Here is a 21,909-nt window from a genome sequence, read left to right on the forward strand (position 1 = left end):
TTATATAAGCCTCTGCCATTTTCAAGTGACATTCAGCATCTCGTATTCAATGCCATTTAATGATGTAACCGTCCCTGTCCTTGGTGGCGCTTGCAGATGAGGCTGCAGTGGCGCACTGCGGCCACTAGATGTCAAACTAACTCCGCGCTGTCCTTCGCTCGTCCTCTGCAGAATAAGGAGTTTGTGTGCCGCGGCCATGACTACGAGAGGCTGGAGGCTTTCCAGCAGCGGATGCTTAACGAGTTTCCCCATGCCATCGCCATGCAGCACGTCAACCAGCCAGACCAGACCATATACCAGGCCGACGCTCAGTGTATCCTTGGCTGTTTACAAGATTTATTCCCACGAGCATGGACGCATAAATCTGTGATGATCACCATCAAATATGCGAGTACAGAAAAACGGTGCAGTACATGCAGTTATGTATGTGTGTTTATGCGGATGCACGGATGCTCTAACACGCTGTCAAACTCAGCTGCTGTAGATTAATTCAGACTAGGCTGCCTGAACCCAACTTTGAAGCCCACCACACATCGTCCTCTTGTTTCCTAAAATCCGGATGAGCGAAGCTGTGAATTGATCCAAGTATTGATTGCAGTCATCTGCATTTCCTTAGTTATGATGCTCAACACAGTCAGCCTCATTGTGGCCTTAGTAGTAACTTTCTTATGAACGGATGTCCCTGTTGAAGCCCCTCTCTAATACTGAACTGCTTCGTGCTCCACTCCCGTTCTCCTCCCCTCCACACACGGCCCCGTTTTCCCTATAAACTGTAAGATGCTGTTTTTCATTTATTTGTTAATCGTCGTATTTCTGTATTTCGTGGTCTGAGCACACAGCGACTGTGTACAGAACGCGTGAGTGTGATAGTTTAGTGTTTGTGTTGGGTCTGGCAGAAACCACTGGGGTATTCTCCATCAGCAATTATTGGTTATTAAGGAATGAAGAGATGGCTGCAGTTTGTAGCATTTGTTTTCTGGGTGTGTAGTATTTGCTGTTGTGAATAAAGCTGTGTACGGCCTTATAAAGCACCAGAGAGAGTTTACCTTAAAAGGCCCTCACTCAGCCGTTTACCATTCTGTAAACCCCTGACTGTGAGCGTGTCCTTGTCATCTTTGACTGAATGAATGTGCCAGTCGCCGTGCTCTCTCTCTCTCCCGTGCGCTTTTCCTTGACTTCCGGTGCCTCCAGACCTGCAGATCTACGCCGTCACCCCCATCCCGGAGAATCAGGACGTGCTGCAGAGAGACGGAGTGCCTGACAACATCAAAAGCTTCTACAAGTTCAATCACATCTGGAGGTTCAGATATGACCGGCCGTTTCACAAGGGAACCAAAGACAAGGAGAATGAGTTCAAGGTACGACGGGAAAGAAAAGTTGGCTTGAAGACGAGTTGAATTTCAACAGCCAGCGGAAACACACATACAGTACTGTACATGCAAGCGTTTCTCTTCATTGTGGCTTTTTATGATTTGTGAAGCAGCTGCAAAATGTTATTCTCCTAAATGAGACATTTAAATGATCTGGTTCTCATTGTACCTGTAGGCCTGTGTAGGTAGTGACAGTTTGGACCTGCACCCAGGTATCAGGCTACGTCTGACTAATGTTTTATTCAACACGACCCTTGAATATATATATATATATATATATATATATATATTGCTGATTATATTCAGAAGCTGTGCTAACAGCCAGCGTTTCATAGAAATAACCTCGTTACAGGAGCTAAATACACACTCTGATTTCAATGATGTCAATTTCATCATTGCTATTCAATTATATTTAATCATCCTTCCATCAGAAATGTCCAGTCGTCAGGTGAGAATAACATGGTTGGTAACCTAATATGGAAGCAGGACATGCGTCAGGGGTGCCTCTTAATAAAGAAGCAATGCAAGGTGTTCCCGAAATTCAACAGGTTTTTATTTGCAAAGGTCGAGACTTTTCTTTTCATTGGAACCGTCTTTCAACTTCCTGATTTCAAACTGCAACATGCGTGTTTTATTTCCGCGGTGTTGGGGTGGGTTTCTTGGCCTGAGAGCGGATCAGATCAATAAAGGGCAGCAGGGTTCTGTAGTGAGACGGAAGACCCTGCTTCAACCCGAGGACAAGGAATCAATGGCACTTGTCAGCACTTATCTACTCTGCTGGAGTGTCCTTGAGCAAGACACTGGATTGTAAACTTTAAATAAATTTGGCTTCATTTACACCTTCTCACCATTCAGTGAGCTGCAGCTGTAGAGCATACAGTACACAGTAAGCCATGTCAAGGTACCTTACAGAAGCTCAAGTAATTAATACGGAAATCACTGATAATAAATGAGTCAATATGTTTTTTTATGAAGCAGACATTGAGCAGTAGAACATTCATCAGACCTGAAGTGTTATTTATACCAGCACCCAGAAATGATCTGTCAGGCTTCTTGACATGTTTACATACTGCAGATGTCCACTGCACTATTTACATCCTCTATTATGCTAATTGCACTGGCGTGGTTTATATGCTGATGCTGTAGGATGCAGAAATGATGATATGAGGTACGACCTGACATCTGACCCAAACACGTGGCTGTGGAGGGTTTGTTAACGATCAGCTGACAGTCACAGGCGTATTGTTTGATCCTGCAGAGCCTGTGGGTGGAGAGGACGACCCTGACGCTGGTCCAGAGTCTTCCCGGCATCTCCCGCTGGTTTGAGGTGGAGAAGAGAGAGCTGGTGAGTGGACACGCACTGTAGCTGCGACACGCGCTCAACTGACAGGATGCGGGTTAGAGCGAAGGCTGGTGCCCAGGTATCGATCCAGGTCGTCGCATTGAAAAACAATAACAGCCTAGGTCACGGACACGTTTCATTTCCTCCATTGAACAGATTGGACGTTGTTCTTACCAACACTTCCAATTATTTTAAAATGGATTTTTTCCACTATTTCAGCTTTACTGTTTCCAGCCTGGAATCATCATATTTCATTCCGTTCCCACACAGTGTTACATGTAAATCCCCTCAAAAGCTTCCCCTCTTGGATCTCCTCATACAGCCCTTTGGAGAGTGGGAGGATTTTAAATGTTCTTTTTGTCCGGCGTATGCAAAACATAACACATTGTCTGTTTGTGTTGGTCTAAGCGCATATTCGTTAGTGCATAGCTGCCGAGCGTGGTGTGAAATTGTGGATTGTGAACGCAGTGTTATTCTATGGTGTTAGGCAGGGCTGTAGCATAGAGAATATAGAACGGGCGAAAGCTCTATTAGCAAGAGGATTAGGCTTTGTGTGAGACAGAAGATGAAGCAATGCCGAATGAGGCAAAAAAGGTGTGTGTGTGTGTGTGTGTGTGTGTGTGTGTGTGTGTGTGTGTGTGTGTACACAAAATGAACACCAAACCAAGCTGAGATAAACCATTAAATGAAGCAGGTCCTCCTCTCATCTACTGAGGGCAGCAGTAAAATCTCCCATCGTCTTCCTTCTTTAAGGTGGAGGTGAGCCCCCTGGAGAACGCCATCGAGGTCATAGAGAACAAGAACTTGCAATTACGCACATTGATCACCCAGTGTCAGAGCCGGCAAATGCAGAACATCAACCCTCTCACCATGTGCCTCAACGGGGTCATCGACGCGGCTGTCAACGGGGGACTGGCCCGCTACCAAGAGGTATGGATGGATATGTGGGGGACAAGGTTGGAGGGTTTTAGAGACTGAGGAAGCAGTGGGGGGGTGCGCTGACATATGGATCGGCTAATGATGCATGAAGGTGGATTTTTAGTGGGGAGATGTATAGACGGGGAGCGGTTCTACTGAGGGAGGAGCGGATGAACAGATGGATGGATGGATGGATGGATGGACGCATGAATGGCTGGGTGAAGGTTTGATGGGATGGATAGACGCGCCGAGAGCGGGAGGAGATGGAAGCGGGAAAATGAGACGGATGGCGAAGGGAGAGCGGGCGGATGGATGGGGGCACTGGTGAGAGAGAGATGGATGGGCGTGAGGCCAGAGAAAGGTCGGGTCAAAGATGGCGGCGAGGGGAGGGTGGAGGTGGAGGGTGGGGGGGACAGGTGGCGAGGAATCCACCGGTGGAAGCGTGTTTTTGTTGTCTCGCTTGTTGTGAAGTGGGCCTGTGTCGCATAGCAACCGCCCTCTTCCAGAGGAAGCGTGCGCTCATGCTGGTGCTGTCTGGGCGCGTGTGCGTGTGTGTCGGCTCAGAGCAGGAGATCGCGTCTCTGCGTGGAAGGAGCCCGTTCAGGTTTGTAGGATGCGTGAGGCGCTGCAGAGCTTTGCAGCCTGCTCATTTCCATCTCCCCCGTAATAGCACAAGGCTCCGGGCTCGATCGCATCCACAGCGCATGGACGCGTACGACCAGATGGTGTTTTTCCAGGTAACGACTGGCCACCGCTTTCTTTCACCATTCCTAATGTGTAATTTGACATATTTCAACGATTTTGCGTTCCTGCGGTGACTACGTCGTCGCCTTCAGCAACTCTCATTTCTCTTCGCCGAGCGTCGCGGCGCGTTTATTCGCCCATTGATTTCTGCGTGTAAGGCCGATTGACAGCGGTGGAGGTTTGATTTGCTCCACGTGAAGGAGAAATTGTCCATATTAACATTCAGATTCATTGCTATAGTTTGAGCCGGAAGCCGCCGGGGAGAATGCTGTCTGATTTATTTCCCCCCCCCTCAGCATTCCTTTTCTAATTGGACTTTTTTAATGATTAACTGAGCCACTCCACGGCGACGTCTCACTCCCCGCAGCCCGACGGGAAATTTTCATCATTTGTAGAAAATAATGGATTGTTGTTGCTGCTTCTCCTACCGACACACAGCAATTCTCTTTAGTGATACTTTATTAACATGAATGCATTCAGTCTAATTAAGTATATGATGGTATGTAATTAAACATTTTAATGTCTTGTATTTCTGTGTGGCGTAGTTTAATAAGAGATTAATGCCATATCATGTGTTTCTAAAGATCGGAGAACGTTTATCAGGAATAATAATATTTCTAACCTCGTATTAATAGACCTCAATGCATAGTCGCATACATTCATTGATATTGAGCTGTGTGTGTGTGGGGGGGGGGGTCAGAGCAGCACTTACATCCTTATCTCATCTCTCATCTGAATCCGTTTCTTTGGAGATAGACAGCTGTGTCCTTGGGAGAAGAACTGTGCTGATGTTTTTTGTGAACTCCCCATTTTACCTTTCAGCCCAGTCTCTCTCTCTTTTTTTGCATTTCCTCCTGTGGCAGATCTGAAAGCAGATTGTGAGCAGAATATTTCCTCGGTTTGTCGTCTGTCCTCCTTGTGTACCCTGCTTCAGATTCCCCATATTATGTGACACATCACATCACTGTAAACACTGAGGATCTGACATTTAACATATGGATGAAACTAAAACCTTTGTCATCATTCAAAGCAGACCAGGGCGCTTTTTTTAATCTTATCTGTTCCTCCTTTGAGTCGCCTCTTTGAAGGAGACGTTTGGAAAAGCGAATCGAAAGAATTGTGATGTTTCTGAGGAAACATGATCCAGTGCTTTTAGAATCTGAGAACAAATGACTCTGAAATCAAAGGAAAATCAGTCAAGTATTTCCAGCAGCCAGATTTAGTCGGGCTTTTTGAAATCTATTTTCATCCAGGCTTCTTTCTTGTCCCTGGTCTTGACATAAATATCACAGCACAAAATCACAGGCGGGAGTGTTCCACCCCATTTGAGCTGGATGTTCGTTTACTCTGTTTGCTTATTTGCTCGCTTTGTTCGTGGATGTTTTTAAGGTTCAACAACAAACAAACAAAAAAAAAGGCAGTTTGGACACTAATTCAGTGTGTCAGCCCAGCGGGGATTCAGGTAACACTGCAGTGCGAGGCAGCACTAGTGCCGCAGCTCCCGGCGTGAGCATACTGTAACAGATGTTCTGCATTTTGCCTCCACGCAGGCCTTTTTCGTAAAGGACTACATTATGAATCACCCCGAGGACGGCGAGAAGATCGGAAGACTGAGGGAGCTCATGTTTGAACAGGTCTGTAAAGGAGATAAATGTCACAGGCGAGTGTGTGTGTTTAAAAGGCGAGGAAAGCATCTTGAGCACGATCGCTTCCTTAACGGCCTGTTTATTCTGCGTCACGTCAGAAATCCTTCACGTTTGAATTGTTTCCTTTGAGGAAGTGCCGTTAACCAGCATTGATTTTATTTATTTATTTATTTCTTCAGGCGCATATTCTGGAGTACGGCCTCGCTGTGCACGAGAAGTTCGTCCCCCAGGACATGAGGCCTCTGCACAAAAAGCTGGTGGACCAGTTTCACCTGATGAAATCCAGCCTGGGCATTCAGGTACGCTCCCACAGCAGATCACCAACAGAGCAATGAGTTCATGGCCATAAATCACTTTAGCAGGAAAATGAATGCAATCTCACTTTACATCATTTTCCCTCAATCATTAACTCTGTTCTTTAATGGAAGATTTCTCTGTACGTGACTGCAGGAACCAACCGCTGTGTTTAGGGGCTTCCAGCTGAATGACCCCTCAGTTCGGCGAGGCATAAGCCACCCCTCATTAGCCGCGCTCCCTTCATCGTGTGTTATTTACATAACCCACGCTGGCACGGAGGAGCATTTAACAATGGGCTCTTTTCTCTTTCTCCAATTTCAACCCCCAGGAGTTTCCGGCGTATGTGCGCGCCAGCCCCGTCCACTTCACCAATGGAAGTCCGCGGCCGTGCAGGAACTCGGTGCCCAGCATCATTAGCCCGGAGGGCGGCAGGACGGTCGCAAGGCGGAGGTAGGAAGAAGACGCAGCCCAGCCGAGAAGCTTTTTACCTCAGTCTGAACTTCCCTCACATGTCCACACCTGTCTTCATCTCACTGCTTTCCTGTGTCCCCACCTCACCTCCGTGCTTCCTCTTTTTTCTACCTCTGTGCCTCCATCTGGGCATACAATAGGTGTGTGTGTGTGTGGGGGGGGGGGGGGTCTGACTGGCACCGTGGGGACTCTGGTGTGTGGCTGCTGCCGGGCCAGCGGGCAGGCTGTGTTTTCATGTGTGCAGTGACCCTGCCACTCTGTCTAGTTGTGACATTCTGCATCCACAGTCTGATCCCGAGAAGCGCGGCTCCGCGATGCCAAAAAAACACTCACACGTCACCTCGGCCTCCGAGTGACATTTTGTGTTTTGCTTATTCACTTTAGATTTTTCTCTATTGAGAACACAAACCCCAGGTACATTGGATTTGATTTTTACCTTCTGCTTTAACCTTCCTTTAAAACCCCCTTTGTGCTTGTTCTCTAACCTTTCTTTTACACTTCTGCCGACTACTTGATGAAATGCTGTGATTGCTGCATCGATTATCTTTGTCTAATCTGACATTTTCTGCCTGTTTGTCTCTCTCCCTCCCCACCTGGCTTTTTGTCCACCGCTTTGTCCTTCGTGCTGAATGTTGGGTGAGTACATCTAAAAGTCTAACCAAACATAATAACAAAACCAGCCTCCATTTACCAAAAGCCAACCCCACCCTCTCCCTCTTTCTCTCCCCCCTCAGTTCGCCCAGCTACCCTGCGGTGAATCGCTATTCCTCGTCCTCTCTGTCGTCCCAGGCCTCCAATGAAGTCAGCAACATCACTGGGCAGTCAGAGAGCTCGGATGAAGTCTTTAACATGCAGGTGATCTGTCAGACACACCTACAGTACCTCCATCCTCCTTTCACCAACACTCTAAAATAGCAGATTGAGTCCATAACACAACGCAGTTCGTCCGTCCTCTAATTTTTCACATGCAGTCCTTTTTAAGAGCTCTCGCCCCATTTTGTCCTCATTTCTCTTCTCTTTCCTTTCTGTCTTCCTCCTGCGCCGGTTCACAGCTTTGTCTGGCCCAGCAAATTGTCATGATTGCGTCAAATAGGGACACACTGCTTTGTGCGGCCGGTCCAGGGAGCCCGCTGCAGTTGGGCAGTAATCTAAACTAGATTTGGCCAATTCAGAAAGCTGCCGACAACTCCTGGCAAGCCGTCCGCTGCACCTGGCAGGCCTGAAGCAGCAGGCGGGGGAGAAACGGGGGGAGAGCCTGTCTGGGATCTGACCGAACGCAAAGATACTGCTCGTCCGCGTTGAAATCTATACATTTTATCCTACAGATCAAGTGGCGTTCACTCAAACGGGATTGTGAAGATGGGCCGAGCCTTTAACTCTCATTCCCCTGGAGACGCGATACTTAAATTTTAATGTTTCATCAATGAACTCTGCTGTGCTTTGTATGTACATTTTTGTACAAACACGTTCTATCTCTTTTTGATCAGCGATAGAAGTTTAGGGCTGTATATCTTCTAAAATATTCTTTTTATTCTTCTTAATGTATTTTTCATGTTTTTGATTTTTTTTTCCCTTGAAGCACAGAACATTTAGCTGAAAGTTTTCCGTCCAACAATCAGCCTTTGCTGAATATTCTGCAATACTTACTGTACTATATATACATGCAGGGCTGGGGGTTGTTATCGTTTCATTAATAAAAGATGAATGGGGGAGTTTTTAGTGTTAACAGACACATTTGCACACAAACACGTTGTAACATATGATACAAATACATGACACATTTAATGTTGTTTATCTTGGTGAGATAATGACGCAGTTGTTGTTTTTGTCGTCGTGCCCACCTGCAGCCCAGTCCATCTACCTCAAGCCTCAGCTCCAACCACTCCGCCTCACCCAACGTCACCAGCTCAGCCCCCTCCAGCGCCAGAGGTGAGTCACTCCGCAGAAAGGCTCGTCTCACACGTCACGCTCCTCTCTGCTTTTAGTCGTTATCTCAATTTACATCAGAGCGACATTCAGCAAGGGCTCATCAAACCCGGGGACTTAACCTTTGACCTTACAGAGACGCAATGTTTTCTGCCGCAGTGTCCTGTCTGCTGAGGTTAGCGAGGTTAAACGGTACATGCTGGTAAGGGGCGAGAATCAAAAGAGAGAACAATAGAGGACATGAGTAGAAAGTTAGAGTTGGAGAAACAGAGGGAATATGGAATAAGCCAGATGAAAAATGAAGTGAGCTGAGCGCTGAAGACAAATGTTGTTAAAGAAACATGGAGCTGGTGAGAATACAAGACATGATTACAGCTCGATGGAACTGTCCTCCTGGACCTCAAACGATCTCAGTTCAGTCCAGCCTCCTCTCTGACATGTAAATATCTCATATGTTGCTTCTGCCCCTGTTTTTTGCTGCTTGCCAACGTTTTTCTGACACATCATAAAAAGAAAGAATATATGAAGACGTTTATGAAAGCGTATACACTCCCCTTTGGCGAGCTGCTGGCAGCAGCGCCGCCCTTATAAAAGTGGCCTCTGTCCACCCATAAAGCATGTAGAGAATTATTGCTTGTGTGCTCTGGTCCACTGAGAGCCAGCCATGGGAATGGTGCTCATACAGTGTGACAGCGCTATCATATTCACTAATGGATCAAGATCTTTACAGTAGATTGTGCCAGGTGTGGGAAAGGTGCGAGTGGGATTTAGCATATCTGTGAGTGTGTGTGTGTGTGGTGGGATGTTTCTGTTTATCACTGTTGGGGTGTTACATATGTTTTATGTTGAGGCTTAACACGTGTTTTTTTGTCAGTTGCAATTGTCCAGTCTAGCAGAGGTGGTGAGTAGCCTGTGTGTGTGTGTGTGTGTGTGTGTGTGTGTGTGTGTGTGTGTGTGTGTGTGTGTGTGTGTGTGTGTGTGTGTGTGTGGGCGGGCAGGCCATTTATCATGTTGTGGAGTTAGTGAGCCAGAGAGAATAGCGAGCGGCTTTGAGGGGGAAGGGGAGATTGGCCTTTCCTGATTGCGGAGCATTGGCGGGTCTGCAGCCCCTCACTCTCTCGTGTTTTCCTGCGCCGTGTGTTCGTGGGTCTCCGTTTGTGACATTCCACACCATCCGTTCCAGGTTCGCCTCAAATGGCAGAGAAACACAAGCATTCCAGAGAAAATGCCTGCTTGTCTCCGAGAGAGAGGCCAGTCAGCGCCATCTTCCCCAACCCGCTGGACCCTGCACAGGTTAGCACGCTGACACACAGAATTGATTTTAATTGTCCAACTAAGTGCACTGTTAGGAAGCGAAAGTAAGTGAACACTGGGGCAGAACACAAGGTCACCTTCGCATCGCATCACAATCAGTGACTTCCGTCTCCGAGGGAAATATTGCTTCTGGATCAAGGTCCTTTTTGAAGCTGAAAATAGCAGTTTGCAATAACAGCTGACATTATGATGATGTTTTATTAAAGTCTGGAAATTGGTGTCAATAAAAAAAACTAATGCAGTATTTAAAACTGTTACCGCAGTAAAAATAGGCGACACGACAAGAGGTGATATTTCAGTTGTAGCCAGTGGCTTTTTAACGCAGCCACCTCCTCCTTCAGTAACTAAGCTACTGAAAAATACAGTGTGCTTTGAAATCTGTTCATCTTTTATCTTTTTGTTCACAATGTTGTCTCACTTTGCTTGTGTTGATTCAAATATAACGTTTGAATGTGACGGTGAAGGACAAGTACCTAAGCTTTGAAGGTTTTGATCTCAACTCTTCATGTACATTAAATGTAATAAATCACACATTTCTGCAATTAGAGCAAAAAAACAATTGAATATCACTCACTGCTACACATAAAGGATATCACACCTTCTACACCAACTCTGCTGCTGTCTGTGTCTCTTCTCTTCTTGTTGGATTAGGAAATAAATACCTGATATTTATCTTTACCCCCGATACTGTGACTATTGACCACAGTATTTACCTACGCTACATGACAAACACACTGTTTCACCCAGTAATTGGGTCGTCTCCTCCTTCTGTGTGCAGAGAGCTCCTCCTCATCAGATAGGTGATACCACTCTACCAAGAAGTGACCCCAACCTCTCAGCACCAGACAAAGGTAAATCACAGTCTTTTATCTTGTTTTCCTTCATGCTCTGCAGCAGAATACCGATGCCGGCATGTGTAGCAGCCTGTACAGCCGTCCCTACTGTTATGTTGTTACTTAAAGGACATTTATTCTCATTTAGCACTGTGCAGCTTTAACCTTTCTGCTGCTCAGTGTCCACGCGTTGCTCTACTCTACTGTACGCGTGACAGATTGACCGCAGAGTGATTGGAGGCGTCGGCTCGGTCAGGGAGCTCGACACACGCTGAAATGCATCCAAACGCCTGCATTTTGGGTTCCATTTTTATTCAACTCCCACCTGACGCACCGTCTACGTCATGTCTTCATTTTACATCTTCACAACGTTGCCTTCATCCCTACAGATAAAAGAGTAGGAGCATAGCAAGTAACCAAACTGTCCTAGAGTGCTTATGGGTGTGGGATGCATACGAGGAAGAACTTACTGTACCTGTAAAGTGAGGCTGAAAGTTAATTTCCTCCTCCCGTGTGAAATTTAAAACACATGAAGTGTTTGTTCTTGGTGTTGATTGCATTTCTTCAAACTTCAGCCACACTCTGAGTATACAGTAAAGTAAACCCGCGCTGCTCACCCCCACAAAAAAAGAAGGAAGTTGGTGAATCAATTAAGGCGACATGAGGAAGAGACACCTTTGAAATAAAGACAGAAGGTGTGGACGCGATAGCTTCCCTGTGACTCGCACACAATCGCAGGCCCCCCGGGTGCGAGTCAAATGTGGGCTCTAACTAATGCGGTGAGGAATAGATGAACTGCCACAATGTGGAGACGCGACACCTCCAGGCATATGACGATGACAAAAGGTGCAAGAACTTGCACAAAACCTGTGATTGCAGAAAATGGTTGTGTGTCACGCTTTTGCTTTTGAAACATAATCACAATTAAAACTGTAGATAAAAGAATATTCAAACAAACACACTGGGTCTCTCGTTTGCCCCTCAATAAAAATAAATATATGTTTACAAAAATAGCTACTTTAGAGCTAAAGGTGTGATTAAATGTGACACGTTAGTCTTAGAAGTGAGCAAATGGGACATTTAAGTCAACTGTAGTGTCAGTCAATCATTTTATTTGACCGTTCACACATCTGCCAAAAACAAATACTAAAAAACATCAGGTCCCAAAGATTAGACTTCATGTCTGACAAAAATATTAAAATAATGCAGCGTGTTTTTGTGTGTGTGTGTGTGTGTGTGCGTGTGCGTGTGCGTGCGTGCGCATGCGTACCTGTGCGTGTGTTTGTGACTCCACCGTTCACTGTATTCTCATGCTGTCCTGTCCCATAACCTGTCATGTGACCTGTGATGTTTCTGTGCACTGTAAGTGAGACCCACACCCAGTAGCTGGAGCCTAGACAGTGCCAAAGAGGGCGCTCCATCCTTCTCTGACTCTGCTGGCAAGTTGCTATGCCCTCCCGTGCCTCCTAGGCCACATTACTCAGGTAAACTGGCCAATCCTCAGATGAACAACCAGCTTATTTTCCTCTTCAACTTTCGACGCCTGGCGCCTTCTCCACCTGCTCTCAGCTGCTGCTTGTAGCCTTCGTAGCCTGTCTTTACATGTCAGAAATCGTCTCCTTCCTCAACTCCAAACTGTTTCTAGTTGTTTGCTTGTTTACAGATGCAGAAAACTCGCTTCCTTCCCTAGTGCTTTCTTATGAATAGCGCAACCCAGCAGTGTCATAAGCTGATGGAGTGTTTTCCCCTCTTTCTCCTGTCGCCTTTGCAAAAAGCAGTAACAGCTGTTAGATGTAAAAACAGCTTAAAGGAGCCTAAAGGACCGGCAGAACATCAGCACCTCTTTGATTCATTGATGCTTTAAGCCACTGGCCTCCTTGGCTCCATGCGTGCACTGTATGTTTGCATGACTCATGATGCGTCATCCCGGTGAATGTGAGGAAACACTGGTCTGAATTAATTTGCCCTGTTTTCTTTGATCTCTCCCTCTCTTTGATCGGACTGTCAGCAGGCTCCTCGGCTAAAAGCATGGGGTCGCAGTCACCTGTCCCCACTTCCAGATCGCCGCAGAAGGTTGGTTGTGTTTCTCTTCTTTCCCAGAGATAGCCTGACCTCGCGTACCGGCTGCCCCGGGGGCCTTTATCCTGCTCTGTTAACATCTTACTGGCTCTAGCTTTAGGGTCTTTATCTTACTCTGTGTCAACCATCAGGCTGGGGAGCACTGCATTACTGCTCACTGAGGCTGCTATCTGCTCCGATCCTGCTGATTTTGTAGTTTTTATGACACGCCTGTCCTAAAGAGGACCTAAAGCAGGACTGACTGGAGGGCATTTACTGCATTAGCTAAATGTACATCTGATAGATGTCGACCGCTGTGTGAGGATATCACCTGGTGAAGCTAAAATACATCTACTATACCCAACTTCACCACATCACTACGCACCCTATTTGTTCTGTTTTTATTTTTGAACATTTATAATGAGCCCTTGGTGCGTTGCTGAATATTCTATTCTGCATCTTGCAACTGAGCTTTTAAGCGCCAGATCTCTGATCTTGAGTGTTTTTATGTTTATCTACAGATAACTGATTGACTCTTGCTTTGTCTCCAAGCTGTGATTTATTCTTAATGACCCTCTTAGTAGTTGATGCCAGTGTGTGGAAGCAGGAGAGGTCCAGGAAAGGTTAACTAAGCTCTGAGTAAGCCCTTAATGAGGGTAAAATGATGTTTTTAAACTCTGGTGAACTGAAGCCTGTCTCTTACTACTTGTTATCGTCTTTGTGAGCTTGAAACAAATAAGAGTGCTGCTCCCAGCTTTGTTACGGGTGTGGTGTGTACTCTTATATGTGACAACAACTGAAAATGCAGAGAGAGAGAGAGAGCGAGCAACCATGGAAACCAAAGTGTGAGTGGCAGCTTGGCACGCAGCAGGCTCTGTCAATCAGACGTGTGTGTGTGTGTGTGTGTGTGTGTGTGTGTGTGTGTGTGTGTGTGTGTGTGTGTGTGTGTGTGTGTGTGTGTGTGTGTGTGTGTGTGTGTGTGTGTGTGTGTGGTTGCCGTGGCGGCAGAGGAGAGCGGCCTGGAGCGGAGGACCAAGATGCCCATCATGGCACAGCGAGAGCTGGTTCCTCTGCAGACCTCCAGCAGGCCCCATTATCTGGCACACCAACACAAACACCAACACACGCATCAGCTAGTGCAGCCAGGGGCCCATTACCGGGCCACAAACCCCAGGACAGCAGTGGGCCTGGAGAAAACACATGCTGCCAGTCTGACACAGTTGCACTTACTCATAGCAAACTGGATCAGACGTTTAAACTGCGTGTCAGCATTGTACTGTAATTCATACTATATATATATATATATATATATATATATATATATATATATATGGATTTTATCTGCTAACCCACTGGCCGCTGGTGCATGTCAAATGGACACCCCTTTGTGTGTGCCCCCTGTAGCATGAACAATCCAGCCCTGCTGATAAATTGTATATGACACTAGATCCAATTAAATGTTCGCAGATATAATAGCAGCATGGTGTAATTGTGTAGAAAAACATTTTGATGAGTGATTGGATTTTTGAGGAGGGAAGTGCAGCATATTGTGTTGTCTCGTCTGGGTGCACAGTGCTGGTTGATGGAGTGGAAGAACCTGGCCCTCTCAATCTGTTCACTGACTCTTCTTTTTTTTTAGTATTTATTGTTGCGTTATGCCTGTGTCAGCATGTGTTTTGGCAACAGGAGAAAAGAAGATACACACTGGCCACAATTTGAATGTTAAATATAAATCCTACTAAAGCAATGTTCAATAAAACAAGAGACCACAGTAATCCACAGGTGTAAGAAAGAGAAGACGCTGATGAATTGCTGTCATCTGTTCTGTCCCTCTAGACCATCGTGCCACCTTTCACCCCTTCACCCACCGAGTGCCAGTCCACTAGCCTGGTCTCCAACTCCCCGGTCCTGTCCGGGAGCTACAGCAGTGGCATCTCCTCCCTCAGCCGCTGCAGCGTGTCAGAGGCCTCGGGCACCGAGCTGCCGGCAGGCGATCACGCGCCCCATCCTCTCCCACCGCCCGCCACCTTGCCCACCTCCGTCTCCAGCTCGGAGGAGCCCATCCGGAGGGAGAACAAGACTCCGCCTCCCTACAGCGTGTATGAGAGGAACAACCCCCGGCGGCCCGTCCCGCTGCCCCACAGCCTCTCCATCCCCCCGCAGACGGACGCCCCCGCCCTGCCGCCCAAGCCTCACCAGCTTCGCACAGGCAGCATGAAGCTGGACGGGACCTCAGATCCTCGAGTCCCAAGACCGAGGCCTCTGCCCAGGAAGGTGTCACAGCTATAGGTGCTGGTTGAGGCCGATGGAAGGAGGCGGAAGAAACACACTGGCGTATTTTGCACTTTTCTACTGGGCACTCCATTTTTTTTGTCTCTTCAGTGTGGCATTCCCGATCAAAACTCCAGTGAAAGATTCAAGCATACACATTAACAGTCAGGAAACTGGCTGTATTCAGCAGAGGCATTGCATTGACTTGGATGTGGTCATCCTGCACTTTCAGCTTTCGACATAAAACTGGTTCCCATCATCGCTCACATCATCAGAACACTTCAGACAAACCGTTTTGATAGATGTGATAATCTCCAATCTATGTATATTGGTATAAATGAAAATTGTTTTTGCCTTAAGTATTGAAAAAAGAGTCTTTTATTCATGAGTCTTGCACGCTTTTTTTAAAGAAACTGTACATTTGTATACTTTATGGCTATAAAGGTGCTAGAAGCCTCCAGTATGCATTGCAGTCAAGTGTTGTAGACAAGGGTGTGTTCCTGAGTTATCATATCTGCACACACAATAGAATCAAACATTAAACTAAAATAAATGTAACTTGAGCACAGTAATACTAGGAATCCTGAGGCTTACAGTGAATCTCTACCTTAATAACCCAATCTACTGCCTATTTCTGTCCTAGAATCCTAAAATCAACCTCGTACTGTTTACCAAGTGAAAAAATCACAATCCTGGACCAAACACGTGAGCAAGTGGGAGTGAAACTGCATGTTTGTTAAACAGCTGGAATATATCATCGACCATTTATGTGAATGCACCCTCATTCCTTCTGCATGATGTACTGTACATGACAATGGATCTTTAGGGGGATTTGTGCCAAAGGATAATGAACAATTTGCTGTAAAGACACTTTTGTTCTGTTTTGCTGGTCCTGGACTCAAATGCTTGCATATTTTCCGCTAAAAAGGTGTTTTAGGAAAGAGATCTTTTAACACAGTTATACCCACAAATTCCAATTAAACTGTAACCGATCCGTTGTAAAGCACAAACAAGATTTTATTCTGTGTGACCAGTACTGTTATTATAATCTCGCTATTGAACAGAGCAGTAATTGGAAGAGAGTCTCAGTGTCAGCAGTGACCTTAAAACACGAGGCCTGACACTCTCCTGGAAAAATATTTACAGACTAATCATTGTCAAATATTTGTACAGTTAAAATTTACTTTGCGTTTAATTAAAAAGACGGACGTGAGTTGACTGCTCTATAAACACATTTCAACCACTGCATAGTTGCAGTGCACTAAGAGCTCAGTTGCAGACGGATAATACACTGTAGAACAGAGCAAATATTGCCATAAAATAATTCATTTTTAAATTTCATGTCACATTTTTCGGGGGGAATTAGCTTTAGTATTGTTTGTATGCCTAATTTTTTGTATGGTTAATTTACTTTCTGATTTGTTGTGAATTTTTGAGATTAAATATTCACCTTAATCAGTACTTGAGAACTTGTAAATGATGATGAGATTAATGTAAGTATGCCAAATATAAAATTTGTGTATTACAATTAATGTAAATATTGTGTTTTTAACAAAATGTAGCTATAACAATTTACAGCTTTGAATGTAATGTTGAAGCAGCAAATTATTATTATAAATGTTCAAACTTTTATGGTTTTGTGAGTGTAGACAGACTAAGGTCATGCGTAATGACGCCTAACACATTTAGTTCAATAAACTGATAATAAACTGTAACATATCTGGATCGATGAGCATGTTTTCAAGCTAAACGCGCCCGCGGTCACGTGGAGCCGGCTGACGCTGTGACTAGAACAAGCGCACCTGTTACTAATAGCGGTAACACAGCGCTACAATGGAGATGGGCGGTGTCACGCGTGTCTTTGTACTCTGTAAGTATTTGGCCTTTTAATACACGTATGTTGCTTTAGCTATAGTTGAAGTGTAAAGTCTGAAAGCTTAACGGTAAATTAAAGCAGGTTTGGGCGATCCTGATCTGGTTTAACGTAGTCGGGGCCGAACTTTTGCTTTAGTTCCGCTGACCCATGTGGTCAAACATACCCGAGCGTCCCGCCGCTCATGTGTTTGACAGTGGGGCGGAGCCAATCAGGTGTGCGCTGATTAGGTTTCAGCGGGAATTAGTGTCTGGTGTTGCTGCCCACATCATTAAAGAAAGTCCTCAAAACTGTTGCACCAGTACGGTAATTAGTGCATATTTGTGTTAATCTTCTTATGTTAAGTGTATAAATGATTTACTCTTTTTGATGGTTGTAACAGTGGTTATGACGTAAGCTGCTATTTGCTTTCTGTAACGGAAACGAATTTACAGTAACGCTAGCTAATATGAATGACATTGCTAATAGTAGCATTAGGTAAGTTAGTAAACTAAACTAAAATACACATTGTTAAATGGGTCACATTATTTAAAAAAAACATTAGCGCAGTGCACTACCCTTTGCAGCAAGCTAAACATTTTGTGATTAACCGTTAGCAAATAACGTTTTTTTTGTAGGCTGTATGCTAATTGCTTTATTTAATATCCAGTAGAATTTACTAATTTTTGTTTTTTTTCTGTTTTGCTTTGCTTTAACGGCCACATAATGTCTGTTTTATTACTCTGCGAGTCTGACGAAGTCTTATGTCGTGTCCCTACATCTCATTGCTGGCATTCAGATAAGATAAAGCAGATTCATAAAGCACTTATATGACTGTGTGATTAGCTCAGTTGTTCATGTCCTCCCCTCTATGAATTGAACATGCTTGGCCATCAACCACACAGGGCGTTAAAGCCTGTAGACCTCAGCCACAGGCCCATGTGGTTCAGAGGCTGGCGATGAGTCACTAGTGTGTGTGTGATAACAGAAGACACATTGAGTTCCCTGTCTACAAAGCATCTAATTACTCCGTATCACAGTTGAACTGAAGCCTGCTCCCGCTCTATAATCCACACAGCAGCTGTGTTAATGGAACTGTGCTGCCAGACCAGGGGACCTTGAACAATTGTAAATGGTGTTCATGTGTATTGCCTCACCAACATACTGCATGTGTGCGCCGTGGCGACTGGAGGATGGACGCACTTCACCTGTCAGCCCTCATCGTAATTGTTGGAGGCTGGCTGTAATTTGACAGCAATTATCATGTCCGGAATGAATTCCCAGCTAATCGCAGAGTCTCCTTGTAGGCAGAGGGCGCATGGACATGCCTCTGACACTCATGGAGCCTTGAGGATTGTTGGGTACAGATCTCCATGTCAGTCAGCCATGCTAATGGGATAAGAGCTACATTTGATTTGTGGGAATAGTAAACAAAGCGTGACCTGAACAAAGGACAGGAGAAGTTCAAGAGGAGACAAATTTCTGCTGATGTCAGAGAGTAGTGTGTTTTATAGTGGCCATAAATACTATAGTCTCCACACAGCAAATGGAGCTATAGCACAGGAAAAAATGGGCCTACTGTAATAATAACATGTAAATATTATGAACCTGCAGAGCGCCATACAATTGTTTAGTCGTTCAACACATTTCTAAAAGATGCAGCATTCATTATATCCAGCATGAGATTTTTGCGGAACAGTTTAGCCCTATTATACAAGCACTAAACATCCTCCATTTATAGCCTTCAGGGGTGATGATACATAATTATCAGGGGAGAAGACAGTGCTAGGTATTAATTTAAAGTTGCCTCGGGCAAATTTTGGAGAACACACAGCCGCAGAGAAACCCAAGGTGTTTGTCTCGCTCTGCAAATCTCTCCAGGGAGAGCAGAAGCTGGAGCAGCTCTGCAGGGAGCAAAGAAACCTCCATCTCACACTGAAGAGAAGTTTCAAAGAGATACTCGCAAGAATAGATGGTGTGTTTTATCTCGCTCCTCTCCTATATCTGCTCTGTTGTGTTCTGCAGCTTATGGAAGGTTTTTCACCTGACAGCTTCAAATACTCCAGGTTGTTTTTAATGGCACGATGACTGAAGTTTAATTTTTTTTTACTTGTGCTGTCCTCACAGGATGACTATTGCCTCATCTGAATGGGGAGTTGAATGCTAGTTTGAAATGCGTGAAAAGTTGAAGAGGAGCACAAGACAGAGATCAGGAGAAAGGAAAATACAGGTGTGTGTGTGTGTGTGTGCTTTTACTGATGACACGTATATTTCCCTACAGATTTATGCTGTATTTTTCTAAAACCATTGCAGGAAGGTGCAACACAAGGTTCAGCGTTCGTGCATCAGCACAGAGCTTAATAGCCTAACTAACATTGCTGTTGTAATAGTTTAGTTAAACATGAGCTAAATTACTGTATATTAAAATGTATTTATTTAGAATCTCATTATTCCCAGAGAGGGAACTTCAGTATCACACATTCACAAATAAAATAAGTCAATCTGCATAATTTATGAAAATATAGGGTGACTCAATATACTGAAGATGCTGTAGTCCCAAGGATGCTTGATTTACAGTAGCTGCAGCTGATTCTCCATGAGGATTTTTAAGTTTAAATTGACTGGAAAATTTCCACAATGCCAGCATAGCAGGCTAGTAATTGATATGTATAAGGATGTATAAAAACATGAATAAGGCACTTTTTATTTGCAGCCATTTACAGATAAGATTTGAATTTTTTCTTAGAAGTGGGATCATCACACATTGCTTTTAGTTTCTGATACTGTATTAGTAGTAGTAGTAGTAGTAGTAGCTGAAAACTCTTTTGATCATTTCCCAAAAAAATGTGGAAATTGTACTCAAATGGCTGAGAATGAGTAGAAGGAATTACTATAGCTGTGAAAGCATGTTGAGTAAAAATAATGGTGAACAAACACTGCTATACTTGTGCCATCAGTGCAGTTCTCATCATTATATTCTTTCCAGTGAGTCATCCTCTGAAGAACAGCAAATGGCGACCCTGTTTACTGAGCTTGGTCGTGGCTTTCACCCCTAACCCTGTGGTTCAGCAGTCTGCACGGCAGGACCAGAGCTCAGCTGGATCAAGACGTGCATCAAGCCAGCCGTGGTAAAAGGTACTCTTCCGCCCTTATGTAACCTCTTGCTCTGACCTGCCCTTGTTCTCCTTGAGGAGGCTACTAAATTAAATGTGAGGCTCTCTCCACCCTGACTCTCTTGGGTGATTGCCTTAGTTCTGCCTGGCTAGTTCAGCTGTGAATAGACCGCTCTTGTTTCTCTTACACACATGAATAAACATAAGGTCAGGTGAGATTTTGAAATGTTGTCCCCATAAGGGTTTGCTGTTGAGTTAAAAACCAGTTCAGGGTTACACTAGGGCAGAGAGGGTGACACAATAAGGTCAGTAGGAGGGAAGCTCCTACAGTTTGCTCCGTTCTGTGCCATACAGACAGAAGCTTTTAAGTAGTGCAGGTACTACAGTACAATACAACTTTCCTCAAAGGAAAGGGCAAAAATGTGTGTTATACGCAAGTAGTACGCAAATTAAAATCTGCTATCAATCTAGATTTTGAACCGAAAATAAATAATAATTTGACCAGTTAAGGAAACAGAGGCTTTACATCTGCTTTTAAATTTGTTTCAGTGACATTTAGCTGGGGAACACACCTACTGTGTTCATGCTGAGGTTAATGAGTGTCTGTCTGATTAAGCCCTTCCCACACCTTCATACAAAAGACTTAAACTGACATCCCTTCTCTTGGTGTAGAAAAGGTCTGCACTGAAATTAATTACATCTAAATGTATTATTTAACATTGTCAGTACATCTATGAAGTATATGAAGGTCTTTTAATAACAGCACTTGTTATTCAGTGCAATACTGACAGTTGTTAATATAGCTCTCAAGACAGAATAGAATAGAATTATGAGTGACTTGCGTATGTTGTATGTCACATACTGAGTTTGGCTAAAACCATAACTTCATCAACTGGCTTTTAAGGAGAAACCATTCTTACTCTCTGAAAACTTTTTATTTTTCCATTTGCATTGACTGCAGTTAACTTAAAAGCAACATTGACAATTTAGTGGCCAGTGTCCAGGGGCTTGTGTGGGTGGCATCAGGTTTTAAGCCAAGGGAGGCTGCTGCACTGTTTGATTCCTGCAGGAGAACAACTATACTGGGTTATTACTGCTTCGGCCAGACAGCACCAAATTGTTCTTTTGTTCTGGCAGTGAAGAGCTGAGGGGGTTACTCACAATGAATTCCTATTGATTTTTCTGGTCATGTCATCAAATTGTGTGTGGCTTGCATCGTGACTACTGTTTTCTCATCTGCTCCCCGAGGTTCCTCTTCTATTAACTTTTTTATCCTATTTGGATGGGGCAAAACTAAACAAAGGGCCAGCAGAATGAAAGGTAAAAATAAAGGTAAACATGATGAGCTGGGCCGTTGTGATGCAAGTCTTGTTCAGGAAATTTGCTGAAAGTTTGTATTTTTTTTTGACTGAGTAAATATTAAGTTTGCATGGTGGTCTAGTGTATTCAAAATTAGCTTATTGCTAATTTTAATTTACATTTTTCAAACAGTTATTGCAGTCAATTTGCTGTTTCCAGCATCTTTGAGTAATGTATTAAACGAGACCTTTTTGATGGCATAATGTTCGCGCTCTCTCATTCAGAGTGTAAAACTGTGGCCATCTGTTAATGTGCTGCAGTCTTAATTATGCTCTCATCACACTAAGTCAGTCAGAGGTGTGCCTGAGCCAGCTGTATCACACCTAGCAGGGGATCCTTCCAGGGCTACTATATTAATTGATGCCTTCTCTTTTCCTACTGGGAACCCTCCCTTA

The 21,909-nt window shown here is 44.6% G+C and overlaps 2 protein-coding genes across 17 annotated transcripts in view; both read left to right on the forward strand.

Annotated features, from left to right (window-relative positions):
• dock4b (dedicator of cytokinesis 4b) overlaps positions 1-16,915 on the forward strand; it is a 100,276-nt gene extending 83,361 nt beyond the window's left edge. For 2 of the 6 annotated variants that reach the window (XM_041072520.2, XM_041072522.2), the window contains 14 exons: positions 172-313; positions 1,192-1,358; positions 2,629-2,715; positions 3,466-3,642; positions 5,925-6,008; positions 6,200-6,319; positions 6,646-6,767; positions 7,532-7,643; positions 8,636-8,717; positions 9,898-10,007; positions 10,807-10,879; positions 12,229-12,345; positions 12,870-12,934; positions 14,756-16,915. In XM_041072520.2, the coding sequence (XP_040928454.1) occupies positions 172-313; positions 1,192-1,358; positions 2,629-2,715; positions 3,466-3,642; positions 5,925-6,008; positions 6,200-6,319; positions 6,646-6,767; positions 7,532-7,643; positions 8,636-8,717; positions 9,898-10,007; positions 10,807-10,879; positions 12,229-12,345; positions 12,870-12,934; positions 14,756-15,208 (1,911 nt within the window). In that variant the 3' untranslated portion in view covers positions 15,209-16,915. The remainder of the gene's footprint in view (positions 1-171; positions 314-1,191; positions 1,359-2,628; positions 2,716-3,465; positions 3,643-5,924; positions 6,009-6,199; positions 6,320-6,645; positions 6,768-7,531; positions 7,644-8,635; positions 8,718-9,897; positions 10,008-10,806; positions 10,880-12,228; positions 12,346-12,869; positions 12,935-14,755) is intronic. The other 4 variants (XM_029160241.3, XM_029160240.3, XM_029160242.3 and 1 more) reach the window with 3 other exon arrangements.
• Positions 16,916-17,216: 301 nt separating this feature from the next.
• Positions 17,217-21,909, forward strand: part of cald1a (caldesmon 1a) — a 224,633-nt gene continuing 219,940 nt past the window's right edge. For 3 of the 11 annotated variants that reach the window (XR_008695499.1, XM_055511184.1, XM_055511187.1), the window contains exons 1-3: positions 17,220-17,369; positions 19,170-19,272; positions 20,029-20,177. The gene's annotated coding sequence lies outside the window, so the exon portion shown is untranslated. Of the gene's footprint in view, positions 17,370-18,980; positions 19,018-19,169; positions 19,273-20,028; positions 20,178-21,909 lie in introns of those variants that run through there. The other 8 variants (XM_055511190.1, XM_041072526.2, XM_029160264.3 and 5 more) reach the window with 5 other exon arrangements.

The sequence above is a fragment of the Betta splendens genome, chromosome 9, assembly GCF_900634795.4.
Source record: "Betta splendens chromosome 9, fBetSpl5.4, whole genome shotgun sequence".
NCBI lineage: Eukaryota > Metazoa > Chordata > Actinopteri > Anabantiformes > Osphronemidae > Betta > Betta splendens.